Here is a 27,067-nt window from a genome sequence, read left to right on the forward strand (position 1 = left end):
TCAGCTCAGGAGGGACCCAAATGCAGAGTAGCATGCCGGTTTGAGGTTAAACAAAAAGCATAAAAGCATCTAGAACAAGCAGGTAACAGAAAGTCCAAATAACAGAAGAACCAAAACTAACTGAAAGTTAGCAAGGACTGACACCAAGAACACAATGAGCACAGACAAACTGACAAGGAACAAAGGGAAACACAGGTGTATATATACACAGAAAACTAATCACAAGAATGAGACACAGCTGGAGTAGGAGGACACAGGCAAAAGGAGGGAAATGGGGTTTGGCTAACAACAAGGTGTGGAGGGGAACACTAGGGTGGAGCAAATAAGACTAAAACAGAACAGGTGTGAAGGGAAGACTCTGGGAACAGGGAAGGACTAACGAGACAGGTGTGACAGAAAACAGGCGGGGAAACACATGAAGACAGGAAGTAAAACAAGCAGACACGACACATGAGGAGAGAATCTACTAAATAAAACAGGAAGCAGATGAAACACGAATGAAAAACATGAAACAAGGGACACAAACAGAAAACCTCAAAATGCCAGAATGGAAACAAAAGCTCAGGATCATGACAGTGAAGGTTTTTTTGTCAAGTGTGGTGAAGCTGTGGTGTTATACTGAATCATAAAACTAAAACATAAAACAGTGGAAAACTGGCATGATGTTTCAGTTTTTGGCTGCCTATGATTCACCAATTAAAAATATTGGCATCAACCCTCCAAAAACCAAACAAAAAAAGCAGTCAAACTACAGCTGAAATCAAGACACTGACACAAAGAGATTCTAAGCATTGTAATTAATCAGTTACATGTCTCTGATGTGGTGCTGAAATTGTTACTTTAGCTGGGAAAAAGCATCATAAGTGACATCAGTTGTGGCCTGAGCGCACAGACTGAAGGTCAGGGGCGATTAAAGATGGATGAGGGACCAGTGTCAGGAGGCAGGGGGCCCGGTGCCAAAGGTGTCGGCCGCTCAGGTGTCACCAGCTGGCCGTGTGAAGAGAGAGCAGAGAACAGGAGATCAACAGCTGTGCAGGTATCAGATCACCTAGTGGAAAGACACATTCAGCTCCGTACGCGGACGAGACAACAGGTAAGATCTCTGTCCTCTGAGCGTTTCATGGAAAATTAGGGACCTTATTATAGATATCATTAGAACAAATCTCAACACAGCAGTGAGGGACAATATGAGGGATTAATGTGAACAATCTGAAGTGATATACATTTATATCTGTTTTTATTAGGTAGTTGAATAGTTAAGTCATTAATAAGTGTTTTAAATAACATTCTTTTTTAAATGGTAATTACCAGCGATGACTAAGAAATGAAAAATGGTTGGTACTGTACTTCACTACAATTTTGAAGTACTTGAGTGTTTCCATTCTCTCTAAAAAAGAGATATTGTATTTTTTAAGACTACTGGTCCTACAGATTGCTTGCTTTTATTTTTTACTGCTCACAATCAATGACTCAGTATTGTTAAACTGTGAAATATCTAAACTTCCATGTGTGATTAATGTAAAATTAGTCATTCAGTCTGTCTCTTTATTACATTCTGCTTCTTTTTGATACTTCCTTATTATATTATTTTTGGTTTTATTCTGTTTGCTTATTGTTCTGCTCTTTGTTTTTGTGCAGTTCACTTACTTTACGGATTTATATATTGCTTTGCATTTAATTTTTTTCTACTGATGATTTCTGCACTATCCCTTTGCTGCTGTAATGTTGCAAATTTCCCCACTGTGGAACGAATAAAGGATTATCGTATCTTATGGTATCACATCGCATCGTATTGCATCGTATCGTATCGCATCGTATCGTATCGTATCAACATTGTACTAATGAGACATTTAATCTAGGAATAAAATATGATTCATCGTTAGATGAAACTACTCAGGTTACAAAGTAGGTAAAATTGGCTCATCCTGGTCCGACTGCAGAATTAAAATGCTGCATACATATACATTTATTATTATTTTAACTCTTAAGGCATGTTTTTGCTGAACATATCTTTGTACTTAATTAAAATTTAAACTGCGTAATTTTTTTATTTTTTTTTTAAGATTTTTTTTGGGGCATTTTTAGCCTTTAATGGATAGGACAGACAAGTGTGAAATGGGGAGAAAGAGAGGGAGTGACATGCAGCAAAGGGCCACAGGCTGGAGTCGAACCCGGGCCGCCGCGGCAACAGCCCTGCACATGGGGCGCCCGCTCCACCACCAAGCCACCAATGCCCCAAAAAAGTAAGAGTAATTTTGACTTGAACTTGACTACTTAACTTAAGGATCTCACACCGCTGGAAATGAAAAAGGTGTACAGTATATTTTGGTCACAGGCATGTGAGGAATGACATTTGGTTTGACAACCAGAATCAGAATCAGAAATACTTTATTGATACTTGAGGGGAAATTGTGAGTCCTTACAGTTGAAGAAGTAAGAGTATGAAATAGAAGTATGTAAATATAAAGCAATAAAAAAAATACAATAAAATAAAATAGAAACGAAAATGTGCATTTAAATAAAAATCATTAAAAAAATATAAAAATATCAAAAATAAAATATATTTTGTCACTGTGCTCAGGCTGTAAGTGTGAAATGTAACTACCATATATACATCAATAGAAAAAAACTAGAAAAGAATAAAGTAAACATAAGAAATATCTACAGTAATGTGCATGAAAAAGTTGTATGCTGAAAAATATTGCACACTATTATAAAAGCCTGAAAGCTGAACAGATACTAGACTACAGCTCAGGATTCATCACAAAGACATGCAGCTATTTACTGTGTCTTTCTTCTTGTGCTGATGATCTGTAAGAAACTGTAAAAGTTTGTTATCTTTCCTGTCACTAAAGGGTGTTTGAAAGGTGGTGGTATCTGCAGTAAGTGCTTAAGATGAACATTTCAGGGACTGCGAACAACCTTTTGAGACAATAAGCTGCATTTGAAATACAGAAGCATCCACTTCCTTACTGTTCTATACTGTCCTTACACGTCCTATTTCTTGCTCTTTACTGTCTGACACTGAGGTGCACTCATGCATACGTAGGCTGCTAATCTCAGGATGTGGCTGTCTGCCTGCTGCCTCCTCTCCCACCAGCTCTCAGCCTGGCAGATGACATGGCTGCGGATGAAGTGATTAGGTTACAGATACTGTAAGTCACTGACAGGCCGTGCGGAGAACAATGGCGGCCTGTTATCTTACAGCGGCAAAAAGAAAAGATCGGTGTCAGCTTAATTCAATTTCCCCAAGGTGGATTTATTTTGTTTTTAACACATGACACCCAGGTGGGAATTGGACCCCCAAACAAGGCAGATTTTGTGCCTGACTCTATTCATTGATCACAGTGACCTTACAGCTCCAATGAAGAGGAGAAGACACAATCCAATTTCACCTGTACACTTTCATCTCAGTATATATCATCCCTGCCAGACTGAACCATAGCCGAGCCCACATCTTCCTCTCACTGAAAAAGATGTGCTCCATTTCACACCTAAATTTTCATTTAATCCCATCTCACTTCTGTTATATGATCATTGGGTGGCACTTTACATTACAGCTAAGTAATGGGATTATGAGGTGATAATAACCTGGTTTCAGACCTCTGAGTAACAGTCCACATCTCTGGTTTTTGTCTAATTGTCACTCTGACCTCGTCACATATCAACTTTTGGTCATGGACTTTCCACGTCAAGATATGATGTGCAAGGTACCCTGGGTGCGTCAGTTTTTGTTGGACCCATACCAACCCACTTCACCCTGCTCCCTACTTGGACCTTCACCCCCTTAACTTGTGCTGTTGCCCGGCTGTGTTTCCCCCGATGCCACTAGGCGCTGTTACAGAATACCAGCAACTGGCCACATGTCATGCCCAAATGAAAGGATGGCTAGTTTGTCTGTGTCTGACCTCAGAAGTCACTGACCAAGCACAAGCCCTCCGGGTGAAAGTCTGTGATTGTTGGATCCATCCACCATCCCTCCCACCCACCTTACTCAACATTTCGCCCCCTTAACTTTTGTTGTCGCCTGGCCACATTTCCCCGCTGTTTCATGCCGACATGAAAGGACAGCTTTTCATCACTGTCTGACGCCGGGAGTCACTCCCCGACGACTTTGGAGTGGGACCGAGTTGCTAATATTTTCTGCTCCATATGTTTTTTGGCCATTATTACCTCATGTTTTGTTCTTTTATCCTATTGCAAAAATGAAATTATATTAAAGCCCAGGTATCTCTGAAGAAAGTCTTTGACCTTTTGGAAATTACACTTATTTGTTGTCTTGCCCAAATTAAGATCAGAAAATCGACACCACTCTCTTGTCTGTGTGTTAACAACAATGCTATTGGCAGGAGTTAGTTAGCGTAGCTTAGCATACAGACCACAGGCTGTCCTAAAGCTAGCCTGTCCTAATATTTACAGCATACAACTAAGTAACCTCTAAAACCACAAACATATTCGGAACATATTAAACAAATGAATTACAGTATGGTAATTAGTGAGCTTTTGGATCAAGCCAAGCTGTTTCCTGTATTTTCCCCTGCTATCATTCTTCATCCTAAAGTAGGCTAATCCGGATTCTAGGTCAGGAGTAGGCAACCTGCAGCTCCAGAGCCACATGTGGCTGTTCAGCTCCTCTCCAGAGGCTCCCTGTGGCTTTGACAGAAAACTATATGGAAATGAGTGACCATTATGTTTTTTACATTGAAATTTGTATTCATTTTGTAGGCCTAAAGTGATTCTTACATTCTTTAACTGTAAAAACTCGTAGCCTATACACCGATTAAAAAATGTTTTAACATTTCGTCAGCTAAAATGTTCGTCATATGGCTGGCCTGGAATCTTTTCCTCTAAAAACATCACTAGCCATGTCGACAGTGGTCTTGAGTCTTCCTGTGGACAAATAATCATAAATAGCTCACTGCAGCGTAGCCACCTTGTGCCAAAACATATTAATGAAAGCTCTGGATCTGTTAGGCCAAAAATGTCTCTTTTGATAGGACAGGTTTCCGACCCCTCCTTGAGGTCTTCAGCACACAAATATAAAAGTGGTATCAATCTCCCCTACTAACTTTTTGTCAGGGGAGCAAATATATTAAATAAACAGGCTAATTATTTCTCAGCATCAATAAATGTTTCATTACACAGGCCTCTGCGAAATAAATTGACTCCAAATATGGGTATCTTGTCATTTCCTGCATAATTACCACAATATAATGCTAATATTAAATAATATGTCCTTGTTATTACCAATATATTGGTATCATTTTTACCATGTTATTACCAAGTTTTAATGCAAAGTGCTACATATCACCGTATGATAAGAGAAGTTAACATTTACATTACATTTTACCACTAGTTTCTATTTTGTGATCTATACACAGATCTTTTTATATCATTGAGGTAGACTAACTCTGTGTAACCGCATGACTGAAATCCCAAACACCAAAGTTAATGTTTTTAGGGCTGCATGGTAAAATCCATACGGTGCTGTTTCTCTATCTGCAGGAATCAATGAGAAGAACCAGGAGACACAGCCAGACTCTCCTCCAGGATCTCTGTTATAGAGGGGTCCATGGAGGAGACAGAGATACTCCTGTAAGTGTCTATTAAGCACTTCTCAGCCCTGTGTCTGAGTGTGTGCTCCACAGCTTTATTAACCACTGTCTGATTCACAGATCCCAGCTCAGCCTGGCAGAGACGCTAAAATGATCCACTCCATTGCCAGTCTGATCAGAGCCAAGAGCAAACTCCTCCTCCTTGAAAATCCTGACACTGTGGAGATCTATAAGGTCAGCATCAAAGCTATCTGAATGTTATATTATTCATGATTATGATTACTACTACAATGAGTGATGCTTTAACTTTGTTACAGTTTGAGGGCTCTAATTCAATCATAACTGTTAAACATTTCTAAGGGTGCAGATTTTGTTGTCCCCCTGCATCTTTATACTTGCAGCACTCAAAATACATAAAATGGAAAATAATCTTGAATTGAAAAAATACTGTTGTTTCAGTCAGTTTTTTTGTAAACATTAATGACAAGAAGTGCTCCACAAAAGTTGCAACCCAGTTTTTTAAAAACTTAAATTAGGAAAAGAACAAATACACATTTTATGAGAATTTTGTTTTTTCCTCTTAACCCAATCTAGAGCACCTACCTGACTGACAGTAAACAACTGCATACAACTTATAACCAGACATACAAACATACTTACACATAATGACAGGTCAAAGAGGTTGTATATTAAAAATGGGATTCAACTCAAAAAGCAAAATGTTGTCTCAGAAAATATTAGAATTATGATTGTAAAACAAATAAATAACCATTGCAAATATACAGCCCAGTCACCAGAAGAAAATGTTGGTGTTTGACATCTCTGCCAACTGCAGATATGTCACATTCATATGTATGTATTATGTATGTATTCATACATATCATATCAACATTTCTTCAGTGACATACTGTAAAGTAATGGGCTATTATTTGCTTAAATCACTGAAATCAACAGGCCTATATATGGGACAGGCCTTTAATTAATTTCACACAAAATTGTTGTTCAGCAAAGATGGGAAATACAGTACAATCAAATGATCTATTCAAACCAGTATAAATATTACTTGTATAAAAATTACACTTCAGAAATTATGAATCATTCATTTGATCCAGCTCAGACAGGCAGAGCATCAGAGAGAGAGTAATGGCACTCGAAGATTATAGCACCCGGCATAACGACACAACACCACTTTATCCTGTTGAAACAATACTCACAACTTAGATTCATTTTTATGAAAAACTCTTTTTTTTTTATCTAAGGACGCTTACACATTAAAGGAATATAAATAAGGGCAATCGAGGAATGGACACATAATGTGGTAGCCAACAACCCAGTTTTATACATCCAAATAACTAAAAAAAAACTGCCTGGCAACCAGTCCAGGCATCTAATTGAGACAGGCATTTATTTGTCAAAGTGTGTAGCCACACCAGGCTAGTAAAATGGACTAGGCATTTAATAGAGTGTGCCAGTAAACCTGGAACTCCGTTAGCACTTTTAGCACTTCCGGTTCTCTCGTCTAAAAGTCAATACGTTTTTTGAATGGGATTTTGGTAAAATGCCTCAAATAAGGTCTGTGGTAAACAAAAGTTTAAGCAAGTTTCAGGTTTTGGTCTACGACATAAAACACGTCAGTAAATACCCTACTTGTGAATTTTGAAGCTTTTACATGTCGTAAAAAAGGCGGTTGCTAACAAGTTGCTCAATACGACTACAAACCCTGTCGGGGACATTAAACGTCATCACCCCCGAACAGGCGAGAGTGCTGGCAGTCCACCATTACAGCTTCTTATTTAGCTTAAACAGTCCGATTTCCCCATTATACAATGTTTTTAAAATAAAGCGGCCGAAATCAGTTGAAAGCTTAGTGGCGGTGACATCAAGAGTCATGCGACCGTGGAGTAGTCATGTAGTCCGTTAAAGCCTAACGTTAGCTTCTTACTTCTGGTGATCGCATTTAAGCTTCAAATGCGGTATTAAAGGTGTTCATAAGTGAAGATTATCTCGCTGAATAAAACCTGTAGGTATCATAAACTTGTGTTAGCCACAGAGCTTATTTTCTGACATAATCCAAAACGCAAGGCAAAAAACACATTCACTTTCTCTTCCGGGAACCAGCGCGATGCTTAACTTCCGGGTTTTGACGTCAGCCCTGGCACACTCTATTGGGACTAGGGTTTTAATTGAAGTTTTACATTAGTTGAGATTACATTTATATGAGGTGACTTTGGAAATTCAAGCTGTAATTGAGGCCTCAAAACCAAGTGTTCTGTAGCAAGACATTACAGTATTTCCAGCCGTGTTTGTCATGACAAAATCAGGTATTTAAGGCCAAATTTGAACCTTTTTTTAACCCTAACCAAGTAGTTTTGTGCCTTAACATTATCCACAGCTTTGTTAAAGTGTAAAGAAACGTAAAGTTTCAACAAATCTGCTACATTTGCATACAAGCATACAAAAGTAACATATCCATGGTTCTATTCATTGTTTGGTTTACAATACCCACTATTCTTTTTTGATTGGGTTGCAGCATATGTTCCTTATGTTTGCCAGAAAGTCATTAGCAGTTAAAGAGATATACAGTATATTATCTTACATAGTGATGTTGCCTGTGTTTGAGGTCAGTTAGGAGGTCTAATTTCTCTTGATGACTATCACTACATTTGGGATTTGGGAAGTGTTGAATGAACTGTCAACACCAATCACAGATGTAGAGCATTTGAGCGTTCATTGTAGCCTGTTTAACCATGTTTTACAGCTAGTGTCAGATGTAATAAGTCATTTCAATTATGTCATCACTTCAAATCATGTCTATTAGCAATTCTCATAAAATTAGGAGAAGTCACAAAGTACCATGTCGATAAAACAAAGTTAAGTATGCATTTTGTGCTGCTAAAGAGGTTTATAAGGGTTTATATTAATGTTAAATATGATGCAACATGATGGTTTCACCCCTTTAATTATTGCATGAACTCAATACAGCTGGATGATTCAACGACCCGTCCTGGAAGAACTGCTAAAGACGATGTTTACCTCCCAGCAATCACAGCAAAGGCATCAAGCCTCACCTCACTGAGAGGTGCTCTGAGTCAGTCCTGTCCTTACCTGTATGACAAAAGAAGAGGATCTTTCTCCTCAGTGACCTCTCAGAGAACTGGAGCTCTCCCTAAAAGACAGGTAATTTCACACCTGTTGAGCTCCCAGTGGAAACACACTGCAGCTTCTTTCAGAGGTCAAACCTTTTTGCTCTTTCCACTGTTCTCTCTCTTCACATCAGAGTACCCTGAAGGCACAAAAAGAGGCAAAGAAATCCAACGTTACTGTAACAATGACCTACCTGGGACAAGGTCGTCGGGGGTCGGGGCTGGGGTCGACCCAGGATGAGCTGAAGGTGCTCCAGCAAGTCAACGGAGGGGAGAATATCTGTGTCTTCAAAGGCTTGGTGACGCCAGGAGGTGAGAGCTGTGAAATTGAAAGCTGTTTTGCTGAATTGGCTGAGAACAAAAGAGCATTTAATTTTTAAAAGTACAAAAAATTCTGTCTCCAAAATGTCGTCTTTCAATTAGAGTCATTATCAGAAATCTGTAGAAGACAATGAGGTGTTTTCCACGTTATTAAACAAGCCCAGAATAATAAGTTAGTTTAATTAGAAGCGTTGAAGCTTCTCCCTCTTTTGACACATTTAATCATCTGCCCTCAAAGCAACATTGTAAAAAAAGAGCGATGAGGCCGTCGGCCCGAGGCAGTATTTGAGTTGAAAGAAAAATAGAGAGCCGATGTGTGACCTGATAGACTTCACATCACATAGAGAAAAGTCAGTAGACAAGACAAGTTGTTTCATCTCTGCAGCCGGTACATGACGATACACACTGTACGGCCGTCACTCCGCGGAGAGAATCACAATGTCAGGCAGATGTACAAAAAAGAGGTTATAGATTTCTGCTTGAAACTGTTTGTGTGATCTGTTTACAAAATCTTCTGTGGCTGCGTACATCAAAGGAATAAAACACAGAAGCACATTCCAGACGGTCTATAGGATTCAGCATGTTTATGAGACTTGTCATGACTTTATTTTTTATACTTTTTATTGACTTTTACTGCACTGATGCGACACTATATACACTGTGCTGTGCTTCGCATACATATATTGTACACTGTGTGATGTGACTTTGTTGTGAAGGTTGTTGAAAACAGCTTTCATTAATTTTTAAAGAAGATATATTCGCTAGGGATGATTCTGACAGCGTGTTCTGTACATTACCCAGAGTCATTTTTCAACGCTGTGAGCACCACAAACAACTTTCACCTGTTTTATTTCGGGGATGAAACACAAAGGTTAAGGACAGACATCTTAAAAATTGGACAAATAAAACCAAAGGCGCCCGTGTGGATAGATGCAGTACTGTTAAAAAGCAAGTGACAAATGTGTTTTTTGTTATTTGGGTGTGTGAGCCTTTGAAACTCTGAACATATCTGAGTTTTCTCTTTTGATATAACTTGACTGGCTGAAAATGGTTTACAAATGACTAACTGCAAGGGGCGGCATTGTCACCTCACAGCAAGAGGGTTTCTGGGGTGGGAGTTTGCATGTTCTCCCCGTGTCAGCGTGGGTTTTCTGTGCGTGCTCCAGCTTCCTCCCATAGTTCAAAGACATGCAGGTTAATTGGTGACTCTAAATTGTCCGTAGGTGTGAATGTGAGTGTGAATGGCTGTCTGTCTCTATGTGTCAGCCCTGTGATAGTCTGGCGATCTGTCCAGGGTGTACCTCGCCTCTCACCCAATATCAGCTGGGAAAGGAAATGAATAAATGAATGAACCCAATATCAGCTGGGAAAGGAAATGAATAAATGAATGAATGATCACGAGGACGAAGGATTCATTTCAACCTTGGTGGGGGACACATAATAAACTGAGGTTTGGGATCCTCCAGAGGAAAATATGAGCAGCAAAGACGCATCAGTTTATGGTGGAAATGTCTTTGTTAATGTAAAGAAACACACAAAATTCATGCAACAGGTGATGATTCAAAATATAAAAATAGGCTATAATGGAATATAATGCAGTAAATTTAAATATCTATTCTCCTGTAGATTATCTATCTGTTACCAAATCAATATGAGATGCAATTTGTCCTGTATTTTCCTGCACAGACATGTTAGAATGAGGATAATGTGAACAAGCTCACTGAAATTTTGGTCGGGAGGGACATGTCCCCAGAACAGTCTTTCTCTTGAATTGCACCCATATCTCAGATCTCTGCTCTTCCTTTGAGTCTTACTCCTCTTGATTGCTCCTAAATGGGACTGCAGAAAGTCTGATTTCGGTCCTGATTTCGGTCCTTTTAAAAATAACGTGACATAGCGTGTGCCAGTTGTTCCCAGCTGGGGGGTCACAAGAACAAAAGAGAGGAAAAAAGAAGAAGAAAAAACCCACAAAATTACATTGTGCTTTTTCTGGCTTTTTTCAAATCGTTGCTTTCTTTCATGTGGATTACAGAAGAATTTCACTTCTTCAGGCCTCTGAAACTATTGAAATAGAGCAGTCTTAGATGGGAGCATCGCTTTTTGACTGTAGTGCTTTTAGCTCATAGATATAACTCATGAATATAACAAAGTACAGGTGTTCAGAATAAATCTTTAACACTAAATCCTCAAGCTGAACTGACAACTGTGAATCGTCATTTTCACTGACTGAATCAGTAGCTTTTAGCATCGGAGCTCCCCTCGCTGGTGACTTGAAGCTTTATCTTAAAGGTCCAGTGTTGTAGGATTTAAGGGGATATATGGGCAGAAATGGATATAATTTAAGTATGTTTTCTTTTGTGTATAATCACCTGAAAATAAGAATCACTGTTTTTTTCCGTAGAATGAGACCTTTATATCTATGTAGGGAACGGGTTCTCATTTGTGGAGAAAGAGGCCTGATTTGTAACTTTAAACTGCTTTATTCAGTGTTTTTACTTGTTTATTCACCTGGTCATTTGGTTTTGGAGAGAAGGAGACCTCTGCAGATGATTCAACTCCCGATACAAACCTCCAGAACATTTGGATCAGAAGTAAGGTGAGCACACATTTGCAGGTATTGGGCAAGCAGCCTGTCTGGGACCTGCCGAACATAGTAGAAGAAACACTGATTTGTAACGTGAAACTGCTTTGTTCGGTGTTTTTACTGTTTTTAATTACCTGGTCCATTTGTTTTTCAGAGGAGGAGACCTCTATGGATAAATCGCCTCCAGTAAAAACCTCCTGAACAATAAACACTGAAAAAATTCTAACTGGGAGAAGATTCAGCCTCTAGACACCACTAAATCTCCCTAAATCGTACACACTGGACCTTTTAAAAGAGAATTACAATATGTTGATGTCTGGTTAAAAGATTACTGGAAGACTGCACAAACCACAGAAACAATCTGGATGTGATAAGTCCAATAGGTGCTCACTGCACGCCAATGTACTTTCACATTGCGGAGCTATTAACCTTATGATCAGTGCCTGTGCAGGCAGTCTGACTCACTAAACTGAAGATAGAAGCAATGAAGTGAAGGTAAATAAACAATTCAAACCAACAAAGTGATTTCCATCACTAATATGCAACCTGTGACAAGTGGCTGCGAGTGGCTATCATGGGTCACAAGCCAAAACCATTAGGCACCGCTGCTGTTTGCTACTTCCTGGAAAGTGCCATCCCAAATGTCTCACAGCACCGTGAGGCAGAGTGAGTTTATTCAGCACATTACAGCAAACACATTGTAAAAGGACATTTAAATACAATTAAAAACAACAGTGAAGTCGTTAAAGAGCCAAGAGAACATTGGAGCGTTGGCCTATGAAGCCATAAACATAACAGAGCCTCCCATTTCCCGAAGGACATGGACTCACCCCCGGTCTCCACTGACTGAAATAAGCTTTTTTCGGGTTGACCCAGAACATCTTCCCACTGGTTTAACCACAGTGTGGGTTTTATCTGTTTCAGGTGCAACCCAGCTAACCTGGGGGAAAAAAATAAAAATGTGGTGCTTTGGGGGTTTAAGGTCAAGTGTGTAATATTTAGGGAGGTTTGGTGACATCTAGAGGTAAGGACTGCAGATTGCAACAAGCTTCCTTCAGTGTGACTTGCTCAGGAATTTTTTACGGAGAGCCAAATTATCCACAGAGATCTCTTCCTGGTGACTTAAGGTGATTAAAACCGGTAAAAACACTTAACGAAGCAGCTTCACTTTACAAATCAATGTTTCTACGCTGTTTGGCACATCGCAGACGGGCCGCTGCTCGCCCAGCTCCTGCTAGGTGTGCTGACCTTTCCTTTCTGATAACTTAAGAGCCAAACACTCAGGAGGTTTTTACCAGGAGCTGAATGACCTACAGAGGTGTCTTCCTCTCCAAAACAAATGATCCCGGTGATTTAAAGTGGTAAAAACACTGATTAAAGCAGTTTCAAGTTAAAAAAAAATCTGTGGTTTTCCAACACTGCTTATCACAAAAGTGCTTCCAACGACGGTGGCTGACGTGAAAATGTAAATGAACCTATCTAGAGGCAGTGCTCAGTATGTCCGCTCAGAAACACTGAGGTGCAACATGGCAAGTCTTGATAGACGAGGACCCTGCTCCTAGTGTAGATATATATGCCTCATCCTAAGGTATTGAAAACACAATGATTCTTATTCTTTTGGTGATTATACACTTAATAGAACATTTTATATTCCATTTCTGCCAATATATCCCCCTAAATCCGACATACTGGGTCTTTAACAAGCACACATCACAGTGTTTTTCAAGTCCTCCAGTATCTGACATTAATACAATGAAAAACGGCAGAAAAGATGTTGAAAATTAGCGTAATACACGGGGAAAACCATCTGAGAACCTGTTGACCTTCACTGCAACATAAGCCAAAGACAATCCATGCTGACTCCGTTAGAACGATCAAACATAATCACCTTCAACCTTCAAGCTTTTCATAACATTGTCTGTGTGTATCTTTCAGAGCAGTTCCACTTTGTCTCTCAGAGACACAGAGGTTTCCCCTTCAGCGCCACTTTGTACGTTAACGGCATCATGGTGGCCAGAATCAGTTCCTGCTGCGAGTACCGCTACGCTCCCGGCTTCCAGCAGGGCAGGAAGAGCTGCTTCAGATTGGCTTGGCTCGCTGGTGGGATACCCTGCTACAGGTCAGATTTCATCCTCCGGGAGACGGACAGCATAACATTGGCAGAAAATTAGAAATTAGTAACAGTCAAAACTGATCGGGTAAACCCATTGCTCTGCAGATATGATGTATTGTCAGGCCGACACAGGAGGGAGAGGGGATGCATATTGCATGACATGAGGGAATGGTGTTGCTGGTGGTACCGGGGAAGAAATGTGAGTCATGATGAAAGCACATTTTTCATCTTTTTCAGATGTACAAGTCTCCGAAACAAATACAGCTCCTGCCAGCAGCTGAACAACGGCACAAAAGAGAACTTAATTCTCCCTCCAGAGCCGGGCCCTGGCAATGGTACAAAGTCTGGAAATGAGTATCTCAATTTTCCATTACTTCCTAAAGCTTATTCATCAACATTTTTTTGACATTAGGCCCAGTCCTTAATTTCAGCGGACTAGTCTAAAGACAAAATGTCCCACAAAGCATTTTTTTCCCTTTAAATTTGTCTCTGATGTCTCCAACGCAGGCACCATCGAGTCATGTCCGTCATCCCCTCTGTTTATCCCAGCCAAACCAGAGAAGAAATCAACAAGGAGGTCAAGAAAACACATCAAGGAAGGCGGCGGAGGATCCACAGACAGCGAAGACCCCGCTGTTGCAGGGATTAAAGAGACCTCCAAGAAGAAACGACGCAAGGGTCAAACTAATCAGAAAGAGAGCAAAGGCAAGACAGCCGGAAATAAGAGGGAAGAGGGACGGGACAAAAAGGGCTCGGAGGTCTCGCGGAGGTCAACGGTGACAGAAAAATGTGAAGCCAGAGTGTCGTCTGCCACACAAGAGCAGCAACAGCAGAAAACAACCAGAGATGTCACGGCACTGCAGACAGAGCAGCCGCGATCCAACAAGACAAGCAAAGTTCTCGGTGAGCACTGTTTGATTCATTTTCATTCCTGTAAGAAAAGATGGAAAAACAGAGGATAAAAACCTTCCACGCTTTCAAGTGGTGATACGGATGACCTTCAGTCCATCTGCATGTGGTTTTTCCATTTAATACTCTTTGTGGGGGGAAAAATGTGAAAGAACAAGAGTTTTTCTTTTTAAAGATTCATTGCAGGATGAGGAAGCACTGACTAAGCAGAATGGAGAGGAACAGAAGGAACCGGGATCAAATGGGAAAAACAGAGATGGGGAAAGACTGAAGGACTTCTATGAAGAATGTGTGGAAATGAGCGCTGCGCTGGAGCGGGGCCCAAACAAACATAACTGGTTCAAGGCAAACAGTGAGTAAAGAAACCGCAGCACAGTAGGAACGTACCGGAATCCCCCCAGAGTGCCGTAACTGATTTACATAATACACTTCAGCAGAAAAGGTTGAATTTGCTAAAAAGTGATACATTGAGCAAAGTCTGCTTGAAGGGAAGATGGATGACGTGCAGGACAGGCTATGCAGACATCGTTCACACAGACACACACACATGCCTGCATGCATAAATCTCACCGCAGCAGATCTGTTTTCTCTGAACACGAGTGCTCAAACTGAATTTTAGATTTCATTATTACATTCTCACATCAGCAGTGGGTATCAGTATCACTGTGTGCACTTGGCTTTAGAAGGGACAGTTTTATTACGCCTGAGTTGTTTTTTTTTTCTCTCTTCTCATGCCAAGTCCTGGAGAGGTGCCGGCTCCAAAAGAGGCTGTCATCGTGCCCCAAAGCTCCAGGCTCAGATGTGGAGTGCAGTGCAGAAAGTGACACGGTCCTGCAGCCTGATGGAGAGCCAGAGGAAGAAGAGGACACGGCCAGCCAGAGTGCTGGCAAAGAAGAGCCTGTGAAAGAACAAGACCTGCAGGCGCAGGTGTGTGTACAACACAAATTACTGTGGTGAATCTGTGTTTTTGCCAGAAACGCTCTTGGCATTAAATCACTGGCCCTTGAAATAACCACATTCCTGCATAATGCAGCAGTGTGCATTAATTTGCGTCAGAACCAGTGATTTCATTGCCAAATATTATAATGAAGTGATAATATAAAAACAATTTGTCATGGAAAGTGATACATTTCCCATTAATCTTTATAGTTACATGCAGTACTTCCCTCTGCGCAATAATCATTATTTCGTTTTCAACCTGGAAAAGGCAAAGAAAAAAAAGGCCGACTTTGAAAATACTCTCTCCTCCTGCAGCTCTCCCTTCTCTATTCTAAACCCTGACCACTAGACAACCATGAGCATATGCACATGCTTCATACAGTAACCCAGTGTTTCCCATACATTGATTTATTTAATCTTACTTTATTGTTAAGTTGCACAAAGCTCATTCACTTAGCCCTCCTTGTTTTTCTTTCTCTGTTTATCAGAAACAAATGAGATAAGAATTAGCTAGCTAACGTTAGCCATGTCACCGTCCCTCTGCCTCACTCCCTGCCACTGTGCACTGCTTCCCCTGAGGAGAGCTTCCCCAGTCACCCGCTAAAGTACATTATAGTTCAAGTATAGCTTTAATTCAGCCAGTATAAACCCCCTAGCTCCAGGTGTCACAGCAGGCTGGTGGCCAGTGGCAGTGCCAGGTCTAACCTGTGTAACTGCAGCAACCGAAAGTTTTCCGATCCAGCAGGGAGTCTAGGCTGTCGGAGCTGGGCTTTGCACTGGCTGGATTCAGGTTGCTGCGACTGCTAACTGGGGGTCGATCTCTGGAGCTGCTGCCTGCTATCCTCCTGGTGAGGCGGTCTGACCAAAAACACTGGGGCGGCTCTGGCTCAGAAGGCAGAGTGAGTCGTCAAGTTATCGGAAGATCAGCGGTTCGATGCCTGGCTTTCCAGTCCAAATGTCAAAGTATCCTTGAGCAAGATACTGAACCCCAAATTGCTCCTGATGGCTGTTCCATCAGTTTGTGAGTATGTTAAAAACTGAGTAGCAGGTGGCACCTTGTATGATAGCCTCAGCCACCTGTACGAATGTGTGTGTGAATGGGTGAATGTGACTCATAGTGTAAAAAGCACTTTGAGTGGTCGGAGGACTAGAAAGGCTCTATACAAGTGCAGGTCCATTTACCATTTAGTGGTGGGGAGTGAGGCGGAGGACACACTGTGATTCAAGGCTCTAGCTAACGTTAGCTACATGAAAATGAAGCTGCAGCTGTGAAGCTAAACTATTTTGTTTCCTTCTCTGAAACACCTCTACGATATTGACAGGTGTTTTATTTCATTTACTTTCAGACTGTCTCCTAGACTCTCTTTTTGATGAGTCTATCATCCTTTTTTGGGTTGCTTCGCAGTGGGCAGTTGTTGACAATGTTGGAATAGTAACTTTCTCTAAAGGATTCTCCACCATTGAATCAGGCTTTTGTGAGGTGCACGCACATCTGCATTTGAAGGACAGCCAATAGGAACGCCCTCTCTCTGAAATGACCTGTGATTGGCCAAAGTCTCCCATCACCAGCTAAAGCCAAGAAGAAGTGCAGAAGTGCAGAAGTCTGGTTTTCTCTCAGTCCACTTTTATAACAGTATTCTCAAAGTTTTATTACGGGATTTTTACCCATTGACACCACAATAAAACTGCCCATCCCAGCTTTAATAAAACATTTTAATGCGATTTTTCCACAGCAAAGATTTTGTAATAAAAATAAAAAGTAATTCAGGATGCAAATGTCACGCATTCACATACTAGGATTTAAAGCTGTTTAAAAAGGATTATAGTGTATTTCAGTATCAGCGCGTTTTATGATTTTATACTGCACATTGTCAGATATAAAACTCAAAAATATCATATCTTCAATAACAGGGAAAGGGCAGTTTCTCATTAGTATGTAGCGCTTGTCTGCCTAATAAAAAGTTGATTAATTTAACAAAAAATCCATCCTGACTCAGGAGGACTACTCCATTATTGGGAGGTTAATACACACATAATTGTAACAAATGGTCACTGAGTTTTATCTGGGACAGGCAGGCGTTTTGGCTCAGACGAACCCATCATGATGAAAAAGCTTCCAACAGCGGCTGAAAAATTCCTCAAGGTCTAGCAAAGTGGCACAGTGGATGTGGCGGACAGCCAGACCATATGTCTTTCTGGACTCTCACCCCAGCTCTGTGTTTAGGAAACCTCCAGCACCTGTCCCGCTCACATCTCATTCCCAGCCACAGTTTGAAGCTGCAAAATGCGGTTTCTGTATTTTACCAGACGTTGCTTTCTGGCAATTGAGGTGAACTAAAAGTTAAATGAGATATTTCTATTTCTATCATTTCTTTGTGCAGCCTTGCATCTTCTTGTGGGAGACCTTTCCCTCCAGGATTACAGAATAAACTCCAACATTTTTTCAGAGATCTGCAACCCTTGGCCTTATAAAATGTTTCCCAAGCCCAGTGGGTACACTCCAAAACGCATACCCATCGTTTCTTTTCACATCATTTATTTTATTTTTTCAGTGAAACGATGACCTTTTGGAGCTATGAGAGAGAACTTTAGGACAGGAAAGTTTCTACTGACAGAGCCGAACCAAATCCAATAACAACAGCACATACTTTCATGACTTTCTCTTGTAACTGTAGCTGGACGCCATGATGACGGTGCTGAGCACATCAGATGAGGTGGAGCAGCTGGTTCTGAGGAACACAGATCTGACAGACGACCTTCTGCTGAGCCTGGCGGGGGCCCTGAAGAGCAGCCCGTCCGAGGTCACGCTGCTCAACCTCAACCTCAACCTCATTGGCCCGTACGGTGCTCACATCCTGCTGGACGTTCTGAGAGTGAAGCCTCAGGTCAGAGGCTTACAGTAAGTCCCAGGCTCCACTGAACCGTGTTACATCAAAATCTGACACAGAATGTCAGTCCAGTATGTTTTTCCAAAATCAGAAAACACACTGAATAAAGAGCAGATCCAGGCAGAGCTACCTTTTGAAAGTGTTCTTATATGACTTTAGAAAAAGAACATAATAAAATATAAGCGACAGTAAAAAGACGCAGGTAATCCAAGGACAGAATAAAATCTCAGCCTATACACTGCTGAATTACACAATTCATCTCTTTTATGTGAACAAGAAATGCTTCCAGTGCCTTACCTCTCTGAGTTATTTTCTTTCCCCCTACAAAATACAGCAAATGTGCAAGAGGTCATCTTTGTCACACTGTTTCCGAGACATTTTGACAGATGTAGAGACTCACAGTGGATGCTGACATGTGAAAAATATAGCACAGGCACAGCTGGTCATCACATACAGGAGAATAAAAAATAGTGTTGGGCTTAAAGAAATAGTTTTGTGAAATATGCTTCTTTGCTTTCTGGTGGAGAATTACATGAGAAGATGAATACCACGCTGTCATCTGTCCATTAAATATAAAATTACAGCCAGCAGCTGGTTAGCTTAGCTAGCTTATCTTAGCTTATCTTAGCTTAGCTTTGCTTAGCATGACTGCTGTAAACAGTTGTCAGACAACGAGCGAAGACTCCAGAAAGTTACTGAACTGCAGTTTTAACATGGATTAAACAAACTATTCCTCTAATGCTGCGAGTCACGGTCCAAAAGTGGGTTGCAGGTCCTTTCTAAATGGACCGCAAGTGACTCGTGAACGTGTCAAGTTTGTAAAAACACACTTTATTTTGAAGTACATTGAATATCCAGCACAGAGCTTTTACTCTCAAGTGCTGTTTCCTGCTGTAGAGTGAGCGACCAACGCATGGCTACTTAAAACAGAGTCAGCAAACTAGCTTGACGACATGTTTAAATGCAAGTATGACACTGATATATTGCAGTGTGTGGACCTTGAACTAATGCCTAAGGAGAAACCGGGACCCTGTGGCTACACCATTGGGGACCCACTGCTTTAATGTGGACACCAGATCAAACATGGCCCTTTAGGAATTAAAGTATTTACTAAAAGATGATGAAAATGGATGCATCATTTCAAACACATGTGCCATTGTTCAAATCCTTCGACCAGGAATACTGAACTTGCTTTGCCTGGGGGCCACTTTTGCAACATGACAGAAAACCGGGGACCAGGTAATAAAAATGTTAATGATATTCATCAGATAAATTGAATAAACGAGGCAAATCCAGTCCCAGCAGTCCCACATGGGTCAGGTGTGCGCAAGGGCCTTTGAAGGATTTGAGGACATTTGCGGGCACAGGGGAGTCTGGGGGATTTTTTTTTTTTTAAATGAACAAGCTCTATTTGATGCTTTCATATGCACTAAGGCACCTTATTAAGATTCAAAGCACAAAGAATTCCCAGTGTGAATCATGTTATTTTATTGTGGGCCAGATTTGAAGTATCACTGCCACAGACATTCATTTAAATAAAAACACCAAATATGTATGACTCCATAACAGGAAAATATGTATAAAAATCACCCATGAGATAGCCTACGCAACATTGTTCCATGTTTCCATAATGTAATGATCTTGAAGCTGCAGAACACACAGATAAAAAATGTTTGTGATATTGTCATATAATTTGAAAAAGGGATTTTGTAGCTTACGATTTATATGTCACATACCATCTGAAGTGAGCATCTCATCGAGAAATCTAAATAAATCTCCATGGTTACCACTTTTTTCTCTCTCTGCAGCCTGTTTGGAAACAAACTGCGTGACCATGGAGTGCTGACCTTGCTGAATGGAATAGCTGAGCTACAGGAGCAAACGGCGAGAACTGCTGCTGCCATCCAACAGGCCACGCTCTTCCCTTCGGAGCAGAACATGCTGCTGCAGCTCCCCACCGGGTGGAACTCTTTCAGGGTTTTTGCGCTTCTAGAGCTGGATATCGGGGGAAATGGCTTGAGCAGTGACGGGGTGAAAGTGCTAGCATCGTACATGAGGCACCACTCGTATCTTCAGTATTTGGGGCTGGCGCAGACTAGTGGCGCTGATCTGGCGGCGTGGAAGGAACTTTTCGACAGCCTGAGAGGAAACGGCTCACTGACTCAGATTATCTTAGATGAGAACAACTTGGGGGACCCGGGTGTCAGGCTGCTGGCCGACATGCTCAAAGAGAATGTGAGTCTGCAGCAGGTGGATCTGGACAGAAACGGCATCAGTGACGTAGGAGGAAATGACATCATGGGGGCGTTGCTTTGCAGGACGCAGTTCCCGCTAAGGCATCTGAGCCTTCAGGAGAACAACATCAGTGTGGGACTAATGAGTAGGATACAGGAGGAGGTAAAATATAAGTGATTCCTGCAGGAGTGGAAGAACACTGTAAACCATGAGAACCTATGGAGCACAATAAACAAAGATGTGACTTGAGAGCTCTGTTTACGTTTTGAGGTCAGAGGGAAAAAAACTGACTCATTTGACTTGTGTGACCTTCAAACACACACACAAAGCTCTCTTCCTTCCTATAAGTGGGTGGCCCCGCTAACAAACGCTGCATCTTAGTTTAGCCCAGGCAGGTAGTGTAGGAGGCATGTTTGCTTTAGGGCTGCACTGTGGTCTGGATGCATTTTCAAAGACATCTCAATGAACTGAACCTTTCTTCTTTGTGGCGAGGTTTCATCTTCACCTTGAGTTTTTTTTTTTTTCCTTCGTCTTCCCACCAGCGTTACCACTCCTGACTCCACACCTCCTACTTTGCTAAAACTGATTCCAGCGCACGGCTCACTGATCCCTCTGTCATTTTATTGAATAATTTGCTGCCTCCTGACAGAAAAGAAACCACAGTGATTCATTCCACCCACAGCATTTACAGGTCGTGGATGACTTACCCACGACTTCCCCTCCCCTCTCCCCAGAACATTTCAATAACCATAATCAAATTCCCTTTCTCCACTTCTACAAATCAAAAGAGAGTTATGGACAGCTAAGCCATGCCACGTCAGCTACCCCCATTTTGTCATTCTTGTCTCTTTATGTGCGAGACAGAGCTTCTATTCAGAATCTAAGCACTGGGGGAAAACTAGGGCAAATTCATCTGAATTTCGAGCCCGTCATCTCATTGTTCTATCAACACAGACATTCTGAGAATAACTGTACCTGTGATCAAAGCTTGTCAAAGTGGTAATTATCTCCTCCTCTCAGGGCTGCCAGTAGTGACTCTGCTGAAACCAATCCCTCCATATTTCATCTGCAGTCTTTGCAAATTCCTTTCTGTAGAAACCCCGATAAAGATGTTCGCCGAAGCCCTGGGAAGGTTGACAGATAAATGAGACCGGAGCACCTGAAGATTACATCTGGAGAAGTTATCTTGCTCCGCCGTATCAGACTGAATGAGTCTCTATTGTGGTGTTGTGGTGGCGCACATTCAAATCTACAGCGAGGAGAAGATGTCTTTTATTTTGTAAGGTCATCTCTTTGTATCTAAAGTCTTGCAGATGAGACGGGTAAGATTTTGTTTCTTTTTCTTTTTGACTGCTGATCCGCTAAGATCTCGACAGCTACATCTGCAGCAGGTTGAACACAAAACTAAGTGGTACACCGTCATGCCTGGCTGAGCATAAGCTGCCAAACAAGAGCCGTACTGTAATTCGCAGACTCCTTCGATAAGGTTTCGTGCTTCTCCGTTTCGAGTAAAACTTGTATCAGTGACCCCATTGTCCGTCTGCTAATGTTATCTGTATTTTGGCCTGAAACAAATCCTGCAGTGTTACAAGCTTCTTTCAACTGCTCTTCCAAAAACACGTCCTTCAATCACAGGAGCTCAATCTGTTAGGAATTTACAGGTTTGCCGGAGAGACAGTTTCCCCTTTCAGGCCCTTGTAGGTTACTGTATCGTATCTCTTGCTGCTGTAGCTGTACAGTGAGGCCTCGCTAGTGTTGTACAGCCCAGAAATAATCAGGTTCATTCATCAATGCTTTGCTGATAAGAACTACACGACTAATATGTGAACTGTTACTTATCTGAATCTTTGTAAAACAAGGAATTACTCTATTTTACAGCTGAGGAGTAGATTCGTCTGATACACAGGGGTTAAGTTTCAGAGAAATAACACTGTGCTGGAGAGAGGGGAGTCTTGGGAATTTTGTTTCTTTGCTGTGACTTCGGGCCAAAAAACAAAACAAATGAAGTGAACAATGGTTACTAAGCCTTATGGGAAGTTCAGTGATTCAGACTTCCTTTAAGTTTCCAGGGCAGAGTGATGCAATTTATTTCCACTCACAGTATATGAAGGGTCAGTGTCTGTTTGCAGGGCCGTTAACTTCTGATGTGTTTGTAATGATGTGGCTCTGGATACACACAGGTAAGCAAAACGTTCTCAACTTTTCATTTTTAGCTGACTCATTTTGGCCCAGACTATGATATCCCAACAAGTATTGGATGGACTGCAGGGAAATTTTGTGCAGACATTCATGATTCAGACGAAATCTCAACGGATGTCGGCTATCGGATTGGATCAAATCTTAAAAATAGGTTGTTCAACGGAAGAAAGGAGTCTGAAATTGGATTAGATCAAATAATCCAGTTTCGGTTTTGATCTGGATCAAAGCCTCAGTATGAGTTGTTCAAAACTTTGTAGCAGGATTGGAGTACCTTTGATCCAAAAAATCAGGATTATCCTGATCCCCAGCAGAAGGGGGATTCAGAGTGGATTTCTAGAGCGAAATGCAATAAAACTTTTAAACTGGTTAAATATATTTACATTTATCTATATTTTACACTAGATTAGTTTTACTGTTACGGTAATAAAGTTGATAAAATAGACAATAGGCCACCTATTAAATAAAATACAGCTGCAAGCGGCTATTTCCAGGGCTCAAGCCAGCGCAGACCTTTAAAACTTGAAAGCTGGGTAAGATCAAGACCTTTGACAGTCGAGAACACCTGCATTAAAGATAAACAACAGGTTTTATGACATCAGACAGATGCCTGGCCGATTGGCATTTTATTTCTTCTGCACCATTTGCACACAACTTCCAATCACTGGTGAAAACATTACTGAATAATATTAATACTATATAACAATACTACTAATGAAGCCTTGCAATAGTTCATGCAGGACAAGGCAGTCATACACCCAGCAGTGACCGGCTGATTGGATCATTGCTTCTGAGCAGTCACACACCAATCACAGCCCATTCCCACAACAAGGCGGATAAATATGGCTTCCCCCTCACTGATCCCTGCCACACCAATGCTGCCACATACTGCTGTTGCTGGCAAAGCTTTGCCTCCTTCACCCCAACCTCCACCCTCCTATTCAGAGTCTTAACATCCTAACATGGCTTAAAGGTTGAAAGGGTATTTAATATCTTGCTCTGGGCCCACTCTTGTACAGCCGGGGACGGGGGGTTCTGCATTGCGGCCCCTGTATTGGTTTAGCATGCTGCTTGTCTGATCCAGGGAGCATTTTGAGATTGGAGCCATCAGCGCCAAGTACAACTGTATTTCCATTTGTTGCAATAAATGGTTAAATCTATGATGAGAGTGTTCCTGACTGAACTACTACTAATCCCTGAAGCAGCTGTCAATAGGGATAGGAATCACCAGAGAACCCACAACATGATATTATTACGATACTTAAGTCATGATTGGCAATACGCTTCATAGATTTAAAAAGATATTTAAAAATAATATTATTAGTAAATACAAAACAGAATTATGAACACTATTCATTTTCACACCATTCACCAACTGCATTGGGACCTTTTGTGTACACAATATACACATTTTGTTTCGTTTCTTTCATTCTTTTTTATCTTTTTTTCAAAGGGAGCTGACAAAACCTTATTAATGTAAGAAGGGTAGGCAAAATAAGCTAAGGCTTCAGCCTATACCTTTTCGGTCAGTGCATTTGTAGATATTTATGTTTTGGTTTTCAGTACTGAAAGGAAATTAACTATTGTTTTATTCAATGTATAAATTATGTGTATGAGTTATTGTTTGTGTACTCAAACTCTACAAGTTGTAAATGACCGAAATTAATTCACTAAACTAAAAAAAAAGAGATACAATTTTATTGCAATTCTATGTTTTACGATATGCTGAGTATTGCAATAACATTTATTGTGATATATTGCAATATATTGTATTTATTACATTTTTTAACTGCACATTATGTCCCCAAAATAACTTTGTCAATATAATCTTTATCTAACAGCATAAAATTGCAGTCTGTTCATGTCACTCTAGTTATTTTTATTGTAGCAAACTGGACTGGAAAAAAAGATTTTATTATTCTACTAGGCTACCAAATTTTAATTTGTATTTGCAATATTAATACTTTATATAATAACCTACCTTGCGTCCAATACTATGCTGTATAGATGTTTTACCCCTTCCCCTTGTCAGTGACCAACAAAAATTACTTTATTTTAACTTTTATTTACCACTTAATATGAACTACAATGACACAGTCAAAAGTAGTTTCTGACATTTGCATCCCCCATGCTGTTCTCTGTCTCCTCAAATAAAAAAAGGAACCGCCAAGCTGGCTATCTAGCTGTTTTTTAGAGAGCTATGGTAGTAGCCAAGCAGCAATCTCTGGGGCTGAAAAATTAAACCAGCTCAGAAGTTCCAAAAAGCACAAAGTGTAGTTCCTCAAATGGCCACTTGAGGCTGTTTCCAGTAGCGAGTCAATTCCTACAGACCGCCACTTAAATTTCCCAACTTTAAAGCAGAAATAAACATGTTAAGAGCCTTGTACAAAAACTGTTTTGGTCTCTAAGGCTAATTTTACCCATCATGACAATTGTACAGGGGTTGAAATTTTTTTTATATAGGTGAGCACTGTTGACTCAAAGCAAGAGGGTTCCTTCCACAGTCCAGATACATGCAGGTAACTTTAGTCAGTGTGAATGTGGATGTGAGTGGTTGTCTGTCTCTGTGTCAGCTCTGCAAAAGTCTGGTGTACCCCACCTCTCGCCTGATGTCAGCTGGGATCAGCTCCAGCTCTCCTGTGACCTCTGAATAGGATAAGCAGATATAGACGATGGATGAATGGATGTCTCTGCATCAACTGAATGGATTCGACCATCTGACGCTTCTGAAGAAGCATAGTGGCTGTTTTGATCTTGTCACGTCTGTATATGTGTATAAAAGCTGTGTGAGACAAAACAGCCTTTATTGAGACAGTGTAGACAAGGTCGTATTTCAATGCATGTCCAAACAGCAGCACATTGAGGGTTCCACACTGCGTCATTTTCACCACCACCAAAATTAACACCAAAGTGTGCAGGGACTGACTGTATCCACTTAGAGGATCTGTGCCACAGGAACAGTCTGAGTCAGTGTATGACATGAGGGAATGGATGGGCAGGGGTGTATGTTTGTGTACAGCAGACCTGCTTTCAGCCCACATGCAGAAAGCCAGGTGGTGTTTACGTGTTTACGGAAGCCCGGGGGCGGTGGACCTCTGACGGAACAGCAAACCCTCTGTTGGGTCCATTTAAGTCCGCTGTGTGCCGACCGCAGGCACGCGCTAATTTGTTTTGTCTAGTCTGTCCAAATCAGATGTCTTTGAGGCCATTTGTGTTAATTCAATAATATCTTTTTCACATGGAGATTTGCTGCAAGCCCCAAAACATTTCCTGGCTCTGTGGCTGGCTAAATAGAACCATTCTGCCAATTTATGTCAACGGAAAGCTAATCAGGTTCTCACAGTAGACCACGATTTGCTCTTGATTAACCTCAATATTAAGTACTTCTAAAGTCTTCATTTTCTCTGCAGTAAACAGTGAGAGGGGAGCAGGAAGTTGATGTTGGCTCATGCTCGCTGCACACAGTGTAGCAGAGGACAAATGTGGAAAGGCCTGGCTGAGGATGAGAGCGAAGGCTTCTAGATTTGTGAGATGTAGCGCTGCAGCGAGACCTCTTTGCAGGGCCTCGATATAACAGATCTCCTTTTATCGTCCAGAATAGGAGAGCAATTTATAGACTGCGTACTGCTGTGATGATGACGCATGCAAAGCCACAGTTACATTAGTAGTACAGTTATAGCTGATATTGGTGGGACAGCCAGCTGGAGTCAAACCACTGGTTCCAAACCACAAAATTGGTCACAGGATAAATACGAGGGGTCAGGATGAAGAATTTAAGGCATTTTTTTTATTATATCCCTTTAGGCTTCCAAAACGTATAAAATTTGAGAATGGAAAATCACTTGTAGGCTTACACATACTGAATTAAACCTAGGAGACAGGGCTAAGTTGCTTCATTTTAAGTGCACACATGTCAAAAGGAAAGGTTGGAGGCCACATATTCAGACCATATTCCATAATTGGGGGAGATCCACCTTAAAGTAGGCCCATTAAACAGTGGAATCCTTAAGAGAACGGATGACTGGGGGTGATGACTCTTTAGAAGGCTGTGGCACACTCATTAAAGCTACCGCGAATTTAGTGGTATCGACATATGGCATCCATTGCAGTGGCGGCTGCTGGTCTTTCAAGGAGGGGAAGCTCATTTTCGGCCTACATCATAAAATGTGTCCGTTTATTTATAC

The 27,067-nt window shown here is 41.1% G+C and overlaps 1 protein-coding gene across 1 annotated transcript; it reads left to right on the forward strand.

Moving 5' to 3' along the window:
* Positions 1 to 916: 916 nt before the first annotated feature.
* On the forward strand, positions 917 to 25,537 carry LOC126394262 (uncharacterized). Its single transcript, XM_050050972.1, has 13 exons — positions 917 to 1,093; positions 5,506 to 5,595; positions 5,676 to 5,789; positions 8,538 to 8,732; positions 8,833 to 9,010; positions 13,539 to 13,722; positions 13,954 to 14,051; positions 14,224 to 14,619; positions 14,801 to 14,977; positions 15,365 to 15,552; positions 18,240 to 18,463; positions 20,261 to 20,849; positions 25,457 to 25,537. The coding sequence occupies exons 1-13, from the start codon at positions 917 to 919 to the stop codon at positions 25,535 to 25,537; spliced, it is 2,691 nt and encodes an 896-aa protein (XP_049906929.1).
* Positions 25,538 to 27,067: the final 1,530 nt, after the last annotated feature.

The sequence above is a fragment of the Epinephelus moara genome, chromosome 8 (assembly GCF_006386435.1).
Source record: "Epinephelus moara isolate mb chromosome 8, YSFRI_EMoa_1.0, whole genome shotgun sequence".
Classification (NCBI taxonomy): domain Eukaryota; kingdom Metazoa; phylum Chordata; class Actinopteri; order Perciformes; family Serranidae; genus Epinephelus; species Epinephelus moara.

Bases quoted from the DNA above. Each gene is read 5' to 3' on its own strand.
- LOC126394262 (XM_050050972.1), top strand. From the start codon at position 917: ATGGATGAGGGACCAGTGTCAGGAGGCAGGGGGCCCGGTGCCAAAGGT. The intron at 5,596-5,675 runs GTAAGTGTCTAT...TCTGATTCACAG, and splicing joins GAGGAGACAGAGATACTCCT to ATCCCAGCTCAGCCTGGCAG. The intron at 14,978-15,364 runs GTGAGTAAAGAA...TCTCATGCCAAG, and splicing joins TAACTGGTTCAAGGCAAACA to TCCTGGAGAGGTGCCGGCTC.